Source organism: Miscanthus floridulus, chromosome 14, assembly GCF_019320115.1.
Source record: "Miscanthus floridulus cultivar M001 chromosome 14, ASM1932011v1, whole genome shotgun sequence".
Lineage (NCBI taxonomy): Eukaryota > Viridiplantae > Streptophyta > Magnoliopsida > Poales > Poaceae > Miscanthus > Miscanthus floridulus.
Genome location: NC_089593.1, coordinates 43,641,012 through 43,657,476, shown reverse-complemented (window position 1 = coordinate 43,657,476; position 16,465 = coordinate 43,641,012). Strand labels below are relative to the sequence as shown.

The 16,465-nt window shown below is 48.9% G+C and overlaps 1 protein-coding gene and 1 long non-coding RNA gene across 4 annotated transcripts; one reads left to right on the top strand and one right to left on the bottom strand.

The window, feature by feature from the left end:
* Positions 1 to 1,218: 1,218 nt before the first annotated feature.
* LOC136504857 (uncharacterized) lies at positions 1,219 to 10,787 on the top strand. 2 transcript variants are annotated; one of them, XR_010771003.1, is made up of 4 exons: positions 1,219 to 1,355; positions 1,470 to 1,573; positions 9,756 to 9,883; positions 10,517 to 10,787. It is a non-coding gene; the product is annotated as an uncharacterized lncRNA (long non-coding RNA). The 2 variants fall into 2 exon arrangements; XR_010771004.1 differs by lacking the exons at positions 9,756 to 9,883; positions 10,517 to 10,787 and adding an exon at positions 2,047 to 2,803.
* A 206-nt stretch (positions 10,788 to 10,993) lies between these two features.
* On the bottom strand, positions 10,994 to 15,573 carry LOC136504856 (WEB family protein At5g55860-like). 2 transcript variants are annotated; one of them, XM_066499890.1, is made up of 3 exons: positions 15,400 to 15,573; positions 14,461 to 14,665; positions 10,994 to 12,895 (listed from the first exon to the last, which is right to left on the bottom strand). In XM_066499890.1, the coding sequence occupies exons 2-3, from the start codon at positions 14,641 to 14,643 to the stop codon at positions 11,123 to 11,125; spliced, it is 1,956 nt and encodes a 651-aa protein (XP_066355987.1). In that variant the 5' UTR covers positions 14,644 to 14,665; positions 15,400 to 15,573; the 3' UTR covers positions 10,994 to 11,122. The 2 variants fall into 2 exon arrangements, with proteins under 2 accessions (XP_066355987.1, XP_066355988.1); XM_066499891.1 differs by lacking the exon at positions 15,400 to 15,573 and adding an exon at positions 14,967 to 15,058.
* Between the last annotated feature and the right edge of the window lie 892 nt (positions 15,574 to 16,465).

Sequence of the window (16,465 nt, the reverse complement as noted above, 5' to 3'; positions counted from 1 at the left end):
TAAAGGCATAACCGATGGCCTAGACAATCCAATCCATTGACACATGTACCTTGATTCCTTGAAGTTGCAGGGGCACTGACCACCTGACCACCGTGGCGCCATTAGCGGTTCATCCAGGCGAAGCGCGAAACCACGATCACCCAAAGAACCAACAAGTGCGAGCATGTGCAGAATTGCGGGAAGAGGCCGACTCCACGTGACTGCATGACTTTTCCCATCCCAGGCTGACTATTGTGTTTTGGTCTTTGGGCCTTCAAATCCTGGCTTATGCGTACATTGACTGATATGCAGGACATACGAACACATGGGCCCCTTAGCGGCATGGATTAGGCGGTCACGCCTCTTGCCTAGTGCCAAATCCGTCCTGAGATTCTCTCCTAGGCGAGTTGTGGTGTCGGGCAATTGGATTCCTGGCCTAGTGGTTTTGGTCTTTGACCGAAGTTGTGTACGCCTAGTTGTAGAGTCAGAGGACCGAAGGTTGTGCGGGGATGGTTTGTGTACCACCTAGTTGTGTGGTTTAGTGACCAAGTTGTTCGGGGTTTGTGTCCCTAGTTATACGTTTTTTTAACCTGGTTTCCCTTATAATCTGTGCCCATTCTCTTCTTCTAATAAAGCCTCCACCATCCTTTCGAAAAAAACTAAGTAGTATCTTTCTGTTTAAGTGCGTTGTTAAAAGGCTGATTGTTAAATTGGGGCCTGTTATGAAGTACTCACTTTAATAATATTGGTTAGTGCTCGTAATTCATTAAATTGGTATGTAAGTATGTGACCATGTTTTTGCCCTCAAATCACTTTACAACCAGTGTACACTTCCATTCTATTACTAGTTGCTTCATCCTAGATTGCCTTAGTTTTGGCAAGTGTGCTTTGCACCATTTGCACTTGTTATCCAAAAGGATGTAGACAATGTGTGCTTTGCACCATTCTGCACTTATTGTCCATGACTTGACTTTACAGTGCATGGGAGTCCATAATCTAAATGACTAATGAGACCGAGAGAGCTCCTTAGCTTAATGGTGCATCCCTTTTTAAACTGTCCTATATTTGTTCATGCATTGGCCCCATATTTTGGGGACGTTGGGTGGTTAGAGTGGACAGGTGCTTTAGCTGGTTCTTATTTGACATTTTTTCATCCTAACTTCTTCCACTGAGTTGCTATCTGTATAAGGTAAGACATTGTAAAATTGTGCGTACCTACCACAATAACAGCTAACATAACTTCAATAGCTTGTTGGTGCAGAAAATCCTGTTTTGGTTTCTGCGGCTGAACAAATTTTTGGTGCCGGTGGAAAGAGATTAAGACCAGCATTAGTTTTTCTGGTGTCTAGAGCAACTGCTAAGTTAGCTGGTTTGTCGTAAGTTCTCTTGTTATTACGGCATTACCATTTTGAAGGAAATGTTTTGAAATTATTATCTGAGACTATATTTTTGGAATACTTACATAAAAAAACTATATTTTTGGAATACAGGGAGCTAACTACAGAACACCAACGATTGGCAGAGATTATAGAGATGATTCACACCGCAAGTTTAATACATGATGATGTCATAGATGATAGTGGGATGCGAAGAGGTAGATGATATGTTGTTTCAAATAAATCAGAATATTGTGAATAAAACTGTTATTTCTTTTTTCATTTTATAGATGCATTTGCCTCTACTGATTCTTATCATCCAAATACTTCCAATGTTAGAGCATGGATTAACTGGGGAATCATTATTTCTTTTGGGATCTATACTGTTACTACATTTTTCTCACACATGATTTTAATCAGACAGAAATCATCATACAAAGTTGCAGTCTTCATCTTATCATTTACCTTTTGTTTGAAAATTACAAGGAATTTTTGCATCGACTTAAAGAGAGACATGAACTGAAGCCAGCCCTAGGTCGTGAACCTAGGTGGACAAGAGAACAAACAGCCTCACCACCACATTGGCAGCCTAATATTTATTTTCAGTGTTACACTATCATGCTCATCAGAATAGAAGGGCTCATTATTCAGTTGGCCAATATAGCCTAATATGTAGTTGACTGTTTTTCAGGAAAGGAAACTATTCATCAGCTATATGGTACACGGGTCGCTGTACTTGCTGGTGATTTTATGTTTGCACAATCTTCTTGGTTTCTTGCAAACTTAGAAAACATTGAAGTTATAAAGCTGATCAGCCAGGTGATGATGGGATAAGTCTCTGTGTTGGCTGGTCTTTGTGGGGCTGCAGCATATGGTCCTTGTGGCTGCATGGTGGTATTGCTGCCCATCAAGGACAGCATCCTTGACAAACATCTTAGCATCTAAGACAGCATATTAGCATCTAGCATCTTGACATATGCTTGGCTGGCTAACAACCTATAAATATGTATCTCCAACCCCTCAGGTTGACATGGCATTTGTGTGAGAAATAAATCAGAAAATTGCCCCAACTCCTAGTGTCATCCTCTCGCGATGAGAGTAAGAATTCTGCTACTACCAAGAGTAAGAATTCAGCGACTAACAACTGGTATCAGAGCCGTACTATCCTGTAGCCTGAGCATCTCCTGCTTATCTCCCTTCCCAGTCTCGCAACAGCGCCAGCTGGGAGCAGCAGCAGCTCCGGCCGCTCCTACTCACTCCTCTCCCTCTGCGCTGAAGCAGTCCTCTCCCCACGCAGCAGCCCCCCGGTAGCGCGTCATGTCCGCAGGACAGTCTCAGTGCTTGGTCGCCTCGAGCACGCGGCGTCGGCAGGAGGCCGAACTTGCCGCGGCAGAGGAACGCGAGCGAGCGGCGCCAGAGACCGCTGCGGCGATGGCAAGGGCGTCGAAGCTGGCAGCAGCCAGAGCGGAGGCAGAAGCGGTAGCGGCGGCGGATGCAGCGCGTGCGGCGGCAGCAGAGGTCGAGGTTCTGCGTGGCAGCATCAGCAGCTCCATTTCTGCTGACGACAGCGCCGACGCGGACCTCGAGCTGCTGGGGAGGGAGGCAGCGCGAGCGCGGGCGGCGCGGTGGGCAGCCGCGCACGCCCACGAGCGCGGCGGCAGCCCAGACAGGCGCGGACGCGCCGGCGGCGCTCCTGGGGGAGGCGCGCATGGCGGTGGCGCTCTTGGAGGAGGCGCGCACGGCAACGGTGGCGGATGGGTCGATGGAGAGCGCGGTCTTCATAGGCAGCGTGGCTCTCTCTCCCAGGATCGGTACCGTGGTTACCACGGGCTCCAGGCTGTTGTCAGGGACGTCGGCCCCGGCGATGGGTGGCCTACCCTCACTACTACCAACTACGTCGAGTGGGCTGCGGTGATGAGGGTAAAGCTCCAGGTGCGGCACATATGGGAGACAGTCCGGTACGGCGACATCGACTACGACCAGGATCGACGGGCGCTGGATGCCCTCATCGCTGCAGTCCTGTCTGAGATGCAGTTCTCGCTTACCAACAAGCGGACTGCCAAGGAGGCTTGGGATGCCATTGCTGCGGCATGCATCGGCAGCGATCGCGCCCACAAGTCCACACTGCAGGCACTTCGCAAGGAGTGGGAGAACCTGGCCTTCAAGCCTGGTGAGGATGTTGATGACTTTGCTCTCCGTCTCAACACTCGATCGAGTCTCTACTGAATCTCTCCACGATGTCGATCGAGGAGACGATAGGTCGCCTCAAGGTCGTCGACAGCGATGAGCCATAGTCTCTCTCGGGGCCCATCACCACTGGCGGGAAGCTCCTTCTCACTCAGGAGTAGTGGGTTGCCTGCCAAGGTAACCGGAAGAAGGGGGAGCCTGCTTCCGCGACAGGCGGCCGCAAGCGTAGCAAGCCTCGCAAGGCACGCAGAGACGCCCAGGCCGGGGTGCGAGGACGTGCCGAGAGTGATGCCCGTGGAGGCGCCCAGGGCGGCGCCGCCCGCAAGCACAAGCCGGCACGAGACAACACCTACCGCAACTGCAGCCAGCTTGGCCATTGGGCCAAGGACTGTCGACAGCCACGACACGGCCAGGCCCATGTCGCATAGGCGGAGGAGCCGGCTCTGTTCATGGCACATGCAAGCATTGAGCTACCTCCAGCGGCACTGGCTGCAACGGCTCTCCTCCACCTTGATAAGCCAAAAGCACACGCCCTCCTCGGCGATGGCTCCGGCAATGACAAGACTGACAGGTGGTGCCTCGACACCGGCGCCACTGAAGGGTCGAGATGGCGACTAGAGGGGGGGTGAATAGTCTTTTCTAAAACTTAATCGCGTCGGCTAACCGATACAAATGCGGAATTTAAACTAACGGTCTAGCCAAGACTACACCCCACTATATATGTTCACTAGCACCTTGCAAAGATAACAATTAAGCAATAAAGGTGCCGGGCTAGCTAGAGCTCTCCTAAACAATTCTAGGAGCAAGGTTACACAAACCTATGCCACTAGTACTTTAAGTGACAAGGGAGCTCCTACACATGCTAGTAAGCAAAAGCACAAAGCTAACTAAACTCACTAGCAATGCTCAATAACAAGGCAACCAATGCCTAATTAGAGAGCGCAAATACTTAGCTACACAAACTAAGCAATGTGACTAACAAGGTTACTAAAACCAAATTAGCCACGCAAGGGAGCTACTTCTATGCTACACAAGCAAGAAGGTAATTAGCAAGCTACACAAGCTAACTAATTACAAGAGCAACTACACAAGCTTAATATGTATAAAAGTAATTGCAAGCTTGTGTAATAGGGATGCAAACCAACGGGAAGAACAAGGTTGACACGATGATTTTTCTCCCGAGGTTCACGTGTTTGCCAACACGCTAGTCCCCGTTGTGTCGACCGCTCACTTGGTGGTTCGGCGGCTAATTAGCATCACCCGCTAAGCCCGCACGTCGGGCGCCGCAAGAACCTACCCCTTGAGTGAGGGTAGCTCAATGACACGCTTTACTAGAGTTGCTCTTCGCGGCTCCCGCGGGACGAGCATAATGCCCCTCACAAGCACTTCTCCGGAGCGCCGCACAAGCTTCTTGCGCGCTTCGACGGAGACCGCCACCAAGCCGTCTAGGAGGTGGCAACCTCCAAGAGTAACAAGCACCACCGGCTTGCAACTCGATCACCTAGTGCCACTCGATGCAACCTGTCGGATACGGTGAGAAGGGGTACCCTAAGCAAGAACCAAAAAACGGCTGCTATCAAGAGCCAATTCTCCGACTCGCCCGAGGCCCCCTCACCGCTGGCCTCGAGCGACCCCCCACCCAGGGGCCTCGGCCGGGCCGCCGACTCTCCGTCTCGCGCGAGGCAGGCTCGGCAGCACTCCGCTGCCTCTTCCTTCACCCACCCCTCTGACAAAACGTCGTGTCACATTAACTCAGCCAACTGCCGCCCCTGACATCGGCCGCATGCTCGGCACAGTACAACAGAATGGCCGACGGGACAGGAGGCAGGACTGGGCAGAAGTTACCCGCCACTGTGCTAACCACTAAAGCACATAGTTGACGCCCATGCCTCACTGTGCTGCCAACTCCTGCTCCGAGAACAACGCAGCGTGGGGAGCCACGTCGGAGATACTGTGGCCTCGGAATCAGCACCCAGGATCAATAATTCCCCCCAAGGCCTCGGCGGTATGCTTCAGGGGCTCGGCAGCCTGAGGATCCATGTCCGCCGAACCCCCCACGATGGCTCGGCCTCGCCATCTGCAGAGCCACAGCTCCCTACGACGTCATCGCACGATGACCAGCACGTCACCCGCCATATCCTGCATCAAGCTGTACTGAGAGCCCCACGACGCACAAGATCAAGTACGACCGGCGCGTCACTTCTACACGACAAGGACGGGGCCACTCCATCAACCATACCACAACAGTGGCCGGCTACAGGGCTCGGACACGCCGCCCCCGTTTATAGAGCAGGAGATCTCGGCATCCCGACGCCAACTCCGCTTCGTGCGAGGCACCCCAGAGGAGGCCTCGGCAAGGGGCCTAATCTCCGTCTCGCGCGAGGCCTCATTCTCTGTGTCGCTCGGGGCCGGCTTGTCCGTGGTCCGTCGGCCCCCGCCTCGACAGCACGTCACGTCTCATCAATACTTTCAACCACTCCCGCAATCTCCGCCGGACAGCGGCTCAACGTCACAGAATGGCCGATGCAACCCAAAGTCGCATCAACGCCGTACCAGCTAGGACAGGGCGCGGCGGGGGTTATCGACAACTGTGTCCCGGCACTGTGTCCACGATCAGCACCTGGGACAGAGCGTGACGGGGGTTACCAGCCACTGTGTCCTAACGCTGCACCCGTGACTCGCCGCCCGCTCAAGGCCTCGGCACTGTGCACCGGGGCCTCGGCAATCTCGGGGTTCGTGCCCGCCGAGACCCCCACCGCAGCACGAGCCTCGGCACCAACCAGGCCTCGGCCTCGCGCATAATCTGTCCACCAGGGCTTGCACGTTCGCCGTCACACCCGCTCCGAGACATTCCCGGGGCTCCCACGGCGCACAGGACCTGATGGGACAACCACGCCGCTCCAGTACTCCAAGGACGGATCGCTCCTACGGCCACGCCGCCACCAGAACGGGCCACAGGGTTCGGACGTGCCACTTCTATTGACACTACATCGCATAGTGATACATGTACTACCTTCGTTCTCCCTTCAACTATAAAAGGAGAGGACTTGGGCCTCGTAGGGAAAAGGAGACGAACACACCGATAGAACGACACACTTCTACGCTACTTGAGAACAACGCCTCAAGCAGCCCGCACCACCCTCGCCGAGACCTGGGGCTTGATCCCTCTCTCACCCAGCCTGTAACCCCCAACTACGAGCACTTCGATGCAAAGAACATAAGATCGATCTCTCAGACTGGACGTAGGGCCTCGATTGGCTGAACCAGTATAAACCTTGTGTCTCTTTGCATTACCATCCGGGATTAGGGGCACGCAGCACAAATTCACTCGTTGGTAGAGGGACCCCCGGTTCCAAAACACCGACACAACCTCACGATGCAATCGCACTAGAATCGCTCACTCACACAATCGAATGATCACTATCAAGTATATATGTGATGGAGGGCTCCCAAGCACTCATAAGCATGGACACTAAGTCCCTTGAGGTGCTCCCCACCAGCCATGGCCGAAGGCCACTTCTATTTATAGCCCCAGGGGCTAAACTAGCCGTTACCCCTTCACTGGGCAACGGTCGGGCCGACCGGACGCTCCGGTCATGTTGACCGGACGCTGGACCTCAGCGTCCGGTCGCCCACAGACGACCACGTGTCCCGGTTCCAACGGTCACTTGACCTGACCGGACGCTTTAGCACACAACTGACCGGACGCTGAACCCCCAGCGTTCGGTCGTTTCTAGTAAGCTCCCGAGCATGACCAGACGCGTCCGGTCGAACGCGATCGGACGCAGCCAGCGTCCGGTCACTCTCCAGCTACTGCGTTACCGTACGTCAGCGCGACCGGATGCAGCCTGCCAGCGTCCGGTGCATTCAGATCCAGCGTCCGGTCAGTTGACCGACGCCGGCATCTTCGCGACCAACTCGTTTTCACTTCTAACTTCTTCACCCTTGCACCACTGTGCTAACCACCAAGAATTTGCATCCGGCGCAATAGAAAATAGACATTCCATTTTCCCGAAAGCGCCGAATCCCGCCGAGCAAGCTCGGCGGGAGGGAGAGAGGGACCCAAACCCATCTCACCCCTACAAACACCACCTCCTTTGTAAATGTGCCAACACCACCAAGTGTACACCACCATGTGTATGTGTGTTAGCATTTTCACAATCATTTCCCAAAGGATGTTAGCCACTCAACTTGCCACGCCACTCGATCCTAGCGACAATGCAAAGTTAGATCACTCGAGTGGCACTAGATGACCGATATGCAAACAAGTTTGCCCCTCTTGATAGTACGGCCATCTATCCTAAACCCGGTCATAAACTTCTCTACACACCTATGACCGGTGAAATGAAATGCCCTAGGTTATACCTTTGCCTTGCGCATTCCATTCCATCTCCTCCAATGTTGATGCAACACATGCACCAACAAGATCAACAATGATATGATCCACTTCATATCATCACATGATCATATTGGTTCATCGATCTTGACTCTACTTGCTCTTCACCGTTGCCATCGTCCATCGGCGCCAAGTCTTGCTCAAGCTTCACCGCCACGCGGTCCATCACTCCAAAGCCTTCGACTTGCCCTTCACGCTTGCAACCGGTCCATCAAGCCAAGTCTTGTCTTGATCTTCTCCACCTTGATCACATGACTCAATGTCATGTCTCATGTGCATTTAAGCTCCTTCATCATCACATGTGTGAGCTTTGCAACATCTCCAAGCCATTTTCATCTTCATGGCATATGTTGCTCACACACATGTACCTGTGGACTAATCACCTGTGTATCTCACATAAACACAATTAGTCCACCTAGGTTGTCACTCAATTTCCAAAACCAACAAGGACCTTTCAGCCACCCATCACATGACCGGTCGACGGGAGCTCTTCACCGAGCTTGACTCTAGTGTCCGAGGCTCCGTCGAGTTTGGGGATGCCTTCGGCGTGGAGATCAAGGGCGTCGGCTCCGTCACCTTCACCGCCGTGTCTGGTGAGCACAGGCTGCTCACCGGAGTCTACTACATCCCCGCATTGAGGAACTCTATCATCAGCTTGGGACAGCTAGATGAGAACGGTTCGCGCGTGGTGGTTGAGGATGGAGTCATGAGGATTTGGGATCGCCGTCGTCGCCTTCTTGCCAAGGTAACCAGAAGTGCAAATCGACTCTACGTCCTTAACATGCAGGTGGCACAACCCCTCTGTCTCGCTGCTCGTCGGGATGACGAGGCATGGCAGTGGCACAAGCGCTTCAGGCACCTTCACTTCGAGGCCCTGAAACGGCTCAGTGCCACGGAGATGGTGCAAGGCCTGCCGTGCTTCGACCATGTGGAGCAGCTCTGCGACGTCTGCGTGTTGACGAAGCAGATGCGACTCCCCTTTCCCCAGCGGGCGAGCTTTCAAGCCAAGGAGAGGCTCGAGCTTGTGCACGGGGACTTGTGTGGCCCGGTGATACCGGCCACACTGGGAGGACGACGCTACTTCCTGCTGCTCGTCGATGACCTCGCCCGCTACATGTGGGTGATGGTCCTCGGCAGCAAGGGAGAGGCTACGGACGCCATCAGGCGCGCGCAGGCTGCTGCAGAGGCGAAGGAAGCACATCCGGGTGAGGTACCACTTCATCCGAGGTTGTTTGGAGGAAGGGAGCATCAAGGCAAGCTACATCAACACCAATGACCAGCTTGCGGACCTACTTACCAAGCCTCTTGGGAGGATCAAGTTCCTTGAGCTCTGCTCCAGGACCGGGATGGTTCAACTTTTCCACAAGACAACGCACAAGACTTAGGGAGAGAATGATGTGATAAGTCTATGTGTTGGCTTGTCTTTGTGGGGCTGCAGCATATGGTCCTTGTGGATGCATGGTGGTCTTGTTGCCCATCAAGGACAACATCCTTGACAAGCATCTTAGCATCTAGGACAACATCTGTTTTAGGACATCATATTAGCATCTAGCATCTTGGCATATGCTTGGCTGGCTAGCAGCCTATAAATATGTATCCCTAACCCCTCAGATTGGCATGGCATTTGTGTGAGAAATAAACCAGAAAATTGCCCCAACTCCTAGTGTCATCCTCTCTCGATGAGAGTAAGAATTCTGCTACAACCAAGAGTAAGAATTCAGCGACTAACAGGTGATCAAGGACTTGAGCAAAGCTTTCATTTCCTGTTTAAGACAGTACTTGATTTTCTTAACAGAAATGATACTGTGCCCTAACAGGTCATCAAGGACTTCGCAAGTGGTGAGATAAAACAAGCATCCACTCTTTTTGACTGTGACATCACTCTTGATGATTACCTTCTCAAGAGCTACTACAAAACTGCATCTCTGATCGCAGCAAGCACAAGGTCAGCCGCCATATTCAGTGGCATCAGCACGACTATTTGTGAACAAATGTATGAATATGGCAGGAATCTTGGGCTGTCCTTCCAGATAGTTGATGACATCCCGGACTTTACCCAATCAGCTGAGCAACTTGGCAAACCAGCAGGAAGTGACTTGGCGAAGGGAAACTTGACAGCTCCAGTCATCTTTGCTTTGCAAGATGAACCAGAGCTAAGAGAGATCATCGATTCTGAGTTCAGTGAGACTGATTCGTTAGCTGCTGCGATAGAGCTTGTTCACAGGAGCGGTGGAATAAGGAGGGCACATGAGCTTGCGAGAGAGAAGGGTGACTTGGCTATCCAAAACCTGCAGTGCCTTCCGAGAAGTGATTTCAAAAGTACCCTTGAGAGTATGGTAAAATATAACCTTGAAAGGATTGAGTAGATGGATTCAGTTGATTCCTGTACCAGTCCACTAGATACAGGCCTCCAGTATGGGATTGATGTAGCTCCAAAACCCGTCTTTCAGCCCCATCTCAGAAGATACGGTTTCAAAGAAACTACTAGGAGAAATTGTTCTATTTCATACATATTCTGGGGAACTCCTGTCAGGCAGGCCAGAGTTATCTTGTTGATCATATGAGATGATCTATGCAGGATCATCAGAAAGCAAGGACCTAGCCGCATACTCGTACGCGTCGAGCCTACATCTGAGTATTCTACTTTTGCAGCTCTTGTAAATATAAGGAGCTTACTGTAACCTAGCATTCTTTTATTTTGCAATTTGCGCAGCAAATTAAGTGCTATACTTGTATGGGGACCTAACAGGCTGACACTCATATAACAGTTATGTACTCTAGATCACTGGGGTGTATTTTTCTATAAACATGTTGGCTGGAGTGATTGATACATACTTCAACATAAACAAGGGACCTCTCCAGAGAACACATGCATAATTGTACCATGTTGAGATCATAGTTCATGAATGCAATTCGCAGCAAGTTTGTTGCTTCCACTATTCTGGAAGCTTGCAAGAACATGACTAAGATACTGTTGCTGAAGTATAACAGTGGATCACAGAGGTACAATGCCCTCATCCGGAAGTCCAGAAAGTGCCGAAAATTAGGGGTACAAGCAAATTTAAAATTATGTCAGAAATTTACTGCAAGGCGCAATGAAGTACACGGATTTATACAGATTATAGTGTCAAAGCATGCGTTTGAGTTTGGAAATTTCAATTTGCAAACAAGAGCTTCGGATAGATTACACAGATTTTTCCCCAGGAAGGTACGAGGGAGAACTGCTGCCAGGATGGCTTTTCTTCTTATGGAACATGCTCGTGATGTTTGGCAGCATGAAGCTCCTCCTCAGTAGCGTTCTGTTGTTCCTTTGATGCCCGTCGTTCTTCTCAGAAGCTTTTCCAGCAGAAGTCTGAGTTACAGGGGGAGATGCACTTCCAAGTTCTTCTGCCCCTGCCAAAGGCTGCGCCTCTGCAGTTTTCTTCTGCTCCTTCTCACGCCATCTCTTAAGCTCACCTTCTACAGCCTTTTTGGCTGCCTCAGCCATCTCTGCCCTCTTTAGGGCCTCTTCTGTTGCCAATTCCATGTCCTCCATTTCCTTGCAGGCAGCTTCTAGTTTCTTGATTGCCTCGTTCTCACTGGCTCTGATGGCTTCCACTTGAGCCATAGCAGCAGCAACTTTCATCTCACTCAACTTCTCTGACTCCTCAACCTTTCGGCTTAGAGATTCAAACTCCTCTTTTGAAATTGTGATATTTGCTCCAGACTCTGAAGTTGAGGCTCTAGCAGCACTTGCTCTGTCAGAGAGTTGCTTGATCTGATCAAGGGCCCTTGCTTCAGCTGCTTTAGCCTCTTCTGCTTCCTTTAATGCCAATTGCAACTTTTGTTCGGCTTCTGCTAGTTCAACCCGAGCTTTTTCGGCTTCCTCTCTTAGCTCTGCTGCACTCTTCTGCATCATCTCAGCTTCTTGCAGGGCATTCTTTGACTCCGAGGACAGTTGCTGAAGGGCCAGCATCAGGTCATCAGAAGCTGACGTAGCTTTTGATTCAGCAGCCACAGCAGCCTCCAGCTCAGATTTACATTTCTGAAGCTTGACATGTAAATCTCCCACAATAGATTCAGTTTCTGTATCCTTCTCTTTGAGCTGATTGTGGTCCTGTTTTACAGCTTCCAATTCCACTTTCAGTGACTCCACCAAACTTCGAAGAGAACTTTCCTCCTCTGCTACTTTTTGCAACATTTCCTTAGCATCATCCAGCTCTGTGCTGACAACAGCAACAGACTCTAAATCCCGAGCCCGAGCATCTTCTATCTTTTTTTGCATAGATGCAATCTCAGAATTGGTTTGTTCTAGTTTTTCTTTCAGACTATCATAAGCAGCAGGGTCAAAATCATTCCTCAAAGACGACAATTTCTTCTGTGTTTCTTCCAAAGCTTGTTTATACGTGGTCCTAGCAACATCCTTCTCATCAAGGATTTGTGCCTCTTCTTCGTGTGCTTGCACCGTAGCTGCCTTAACATGCATAAGCGATTCTTGAATTTCGGCGATCTCACTACGAAGTTGGTTAGCTTTTTCTTTGTTGGCTTCAGTTGTATGCAGTGATTCCTCTTCATGCTGGGCAGCAGACAACCTCATATCCAAAGATGTTTCAAAATCCTTCTTGAGCTTTCTAAGCTCCTGTTTTGCTGCATCAAGGTCTGCCAAAGCGACAGCATACTGCTCCCTTGCACTTTCCAGTTCCTGCTTCAGAGGACCATCTGTTCCTAGACCTTCATTTGTGCTGCCACCTTCAAGCTGCTTGGTTCGAGTCTTTGCATCCTCTGTTGCCTGAATGGCCAACTGTTTGGACTTGTTAATCACATCCAGCTTGGTCGTTAGCTCCTCAACAGTTTTTTTAGCTTTCTCTAGCTCAGAAAGAGCCTGTACTCTCGTTGTCTCGGCATTACTCAGTTGTTCCTTGTATTTATTCAACTCTTTCTGGGCCAAGTGCAGCTCTGTCTCCTTGGCTAAAACCCTCTGGTAAACATAATTCCAATAATTGCAAAGCATCAGAAACATATATCGAGAAACAGGCACGTAATCATTCAAGTTACATGAATAGTCTTAAAATTGATATGACAGGTGACCTATGTCAATGTATCATTATAGGTTCAAACTCAAGAAGCAAAACATAGAGGAGCAATTAAATCATTAAATATGTTCTCTAAACACAGAGATTTAGATGTAAGAGAAAACATGTTGGGCTATCCAGCTATAAGCTTAAAAGGGCAACTTCAAAGACAGTTGAGTTGGTCCTCGAGTTGTAGTTGGCAGAAGGCAAAATAGTTGAGTTGTAACAGCAGGTTCCAGATCAGCTACTGTGGTAGAGGATAGTGAGGTTCGCTGGAAAATTGTAATCCTCCAATTGGACAACAATCTAGCACTGGGTAATGTGGCATTTATTCCTCTCTGTTCAAGGAATGTTAATTATCTGTATGCATAACACTTCTTCAAACTATTTCTAATTGATATTCCTTTCCATCATACTGTCTATTCTGAACCTACAAAAACAAATTACTAAACCAGCTTGATCTAAAAGCATTTTTTTTTCTCAATTGAACTAGTGACTGCAAAGTAATGGATCCAAGAATCCAACTATTCTTCAGACCATGCAACACTCCCATTTATATAAGACAATTAAACAAATAATATAAACAATAAGTAAAAAGTGTGTTGCAAAACTAATGAGATGCAAGGCAGTCTTCTTTGGTCATAAGACTTCTGTTCTACAACTGTAAATTAATATTTTGTCTGTTAAAAAAAGCAACTTTATATCACATGGATGTAAAGAAAATAAGATGGTAAAGGCCAATTTAGATTTGAGGACTACTGCCCCCCAGTGTTACATGGACACGAGTACAGATGCCATTATCCAACCCAGGTGAGGGTGTTTGATTCTGCAGATTTTCTAGAAAGCTTCCAAAAGGTAAAAAAAACACAAATGTGGAATTGTTAAGTCTGACAAATCGACTGTAGCAAACAAAAGAGATAATATCAGGGCACATAGTTTCTTATGTATTGCTTTCTGAGTTTGGCACTTTTGGTTATCTGGGTCGTTTTGGGCCAATTGGGTGAACCCTTAGTGTTCACACAATGTGGCTGCAAGTTAGGTTTGGCATGGTGTTTTGTTTTTGGTCACTACAAAGTCTTATAATTTCGTTGCTGTTTAGTAATGAAATTCGGCTTTGGCTGTTGTGGAAAAAAAAACATAGTTTCTTATGTATTCTAGTCCTATCTAGTTTTTTATGTATTCTAGTCCTATCTAGTTTTTTATGTATTCTAGTCCTAGCTATCTTAAGGTATGCCACACAATGGTCATATTAATTCCCGTAGTGCAATTGTTTGGGTGACCTATCTCCAGGACTTTCTCCTTTTGAGTAACCATCCCAACCAAAGGTCAAGGCACACTCGGGTCTAAAATTGAGATAAACAAAGGGGAGGAGGGGGGGGGGGGGGGGGGGGGGGGGGGGGGGGGGGGGGGGGGGGGGGGGGGGGGTTGGGGGGGGGGGAGACAACTTTGACAAAGAAAAATGTTTCATTACCTCTGCTTGAGGAGCCTTGGGCTTTCTTGCAGCTGATTTGTCAGATGAAAACCGGACTTCACCAAATAAACTCACTGCAGCTTTAACAGATTCAAAAGGAGCCCTTGTATCTATTTCGCCAATCTCTCCTTTTTCTGCATCAGCAGATGGTGGACGAGCTTTTGTGCCCATATTTGCCTTCATTTATTTATATAGTTTATGCAAGCTGCAATAGGAAAATAAATTGAGTTAAAACAAAGATGATGATAGAGAAGTCATTGGAGTGTGAAGTGAGTCGATAATGATAAAAATGGAGTGAAGAAATTACTAGGCAGCCCCATTCTGTCATGACTCATGAAGAAACAAAAAAGATATATATGTTTCTCGACCTTTAAAAATCGCATATTTGATTATTCCAGACATAATACCAGGAATTGGTTGTCGCCAATATGACATCTTAGTGACATTCAAATCCTTGATGAAAACCATTGAATCCTGGATTCCATGCAGCACAAAAAAGAACGCACCTGCTCCCAATCTTCCTGCTCTTCCCCACCCCCATGGATCCTAGAAACAAGATTCAAAAAGCTACCTTTGTCTGTCAAAACTATGGTTTGATCATCTCGTATGGCTCATCAAGCTCGCCAATCATCTAGGGCTTAAACATTCCACCAGCGTCGAGCTTCACCCATGACATTCCGATCCAATATTATGGCAACAACAATGACCTCTCACGTATTGTGCGTATTGTGGTGGCGGGGGGCGTTCAGCTGAACCACCCTCAAACGAAAACAAGAGCTTTCCATTTGCAATAGCCCCACCACGCAACAAATCCACAACGAAACCAGACGGATCGGAGCGTCAAAGCATAGACAAACATTCCGATTCTAGGCCTCAAAGCAAAGGGACGGTTCTTCAAACCGAAATAGGAGGAAAATCAGCAATTTAGGGCGTTCTTACCAAGCACAAACGAAGAAATCAACACGCAGGACCAGGTGGTGACGTGACGACCCTACGGATGGGGTGGGGGAAGAGGAATGCAGCCGCGGTGGGAGAGATGGGCTAAATCTGGGTGGGGTGCCGGGTTGGCTCGTGGTGAAGGAGAGATAGGCTAAATCTGGGTGGTGGTGGAGGGGATGCAAAAGGTTTCGGGCAGCTGGAGGAGGAATTGTGGTGGGGTGGGCCGTGGACTTGGGTGGGTTCACGACTCACGAGCGGGGGATGACCGGATGAAACACGGTTGGGTTGGACCGGGCGGCTCGGCGCGGGGTGGGAGGCACGATCTGAAATGCGGGCCCCCGGGCATGCCGCGCGTGCGTCCTCTTAAATTGCACGGACCATCCGTATCTCACAGAATAAGGTGTCACTGTCACACCGACCGTCACACCGGATGTTTGGGTAATATAATAATAAAGTTAATTACAGAAGCAGTAACTAATTAATCTATTAAGCATAATTAATTTATCATTAGCATATGTTTACTATAGCAATACGTTATCAAATTATTGACTAATTAAGCTTAATAGACTCGTCTCGTAAATTAGTCTCAATATGTGCAATTAGTTTTGTACCTAGTCTATATTTAGTACTCTAAATTAGTGTTAAACATCCAATATGACAGAGACTAAATTTTAGGGGTGGCAACCAAACACCCTCTAATTTAAGCATAGTCTTTGTCCAATACTTGCTAGACCCCTTAGCATGCATACTGAACTAACCTAACCTATCAGGCATGTATCCTTAGAGCAATGTGTTGGATAGCACAGACTATTAGTGTCGACAGAATATCGTTGACAGTCCTCCAAAGGGTATCCCATGAAGATAGATTGATCGGTAGATAGGCGTGTAATCAAGAACAAAAAGGCAACAGAGACACACAAGTTATACAGATTCAGACCGTCAGTATGACGTAATACCCTACCCATGTGGTCTGTTGGTTTGTATTGGCTATCGTATGATATTGCATGAGTTTGGAGGGGGTCCCTGCCCACCTAATATAGTCAGGGGCAGGGTTACAAGTCGATTA

Excerpts from the sequence above, each read along its gene's own strand:
- LOC136504856 (XM_066499890.1), bottom strand. The coding sequence starts at position 14,643 with ATGAAGGCAAATATGGGCACAAAAGCTCGTCCACCATCTGCTGATGCA. Across the intron at positions 12,896-14,460 it reads CCAAGGCTCCTCAAGCAGAG|AGGGTTTTAGCCAAGGAGAC; the intron begins GTAATGAAACAT and ends TATGTTTACCAG.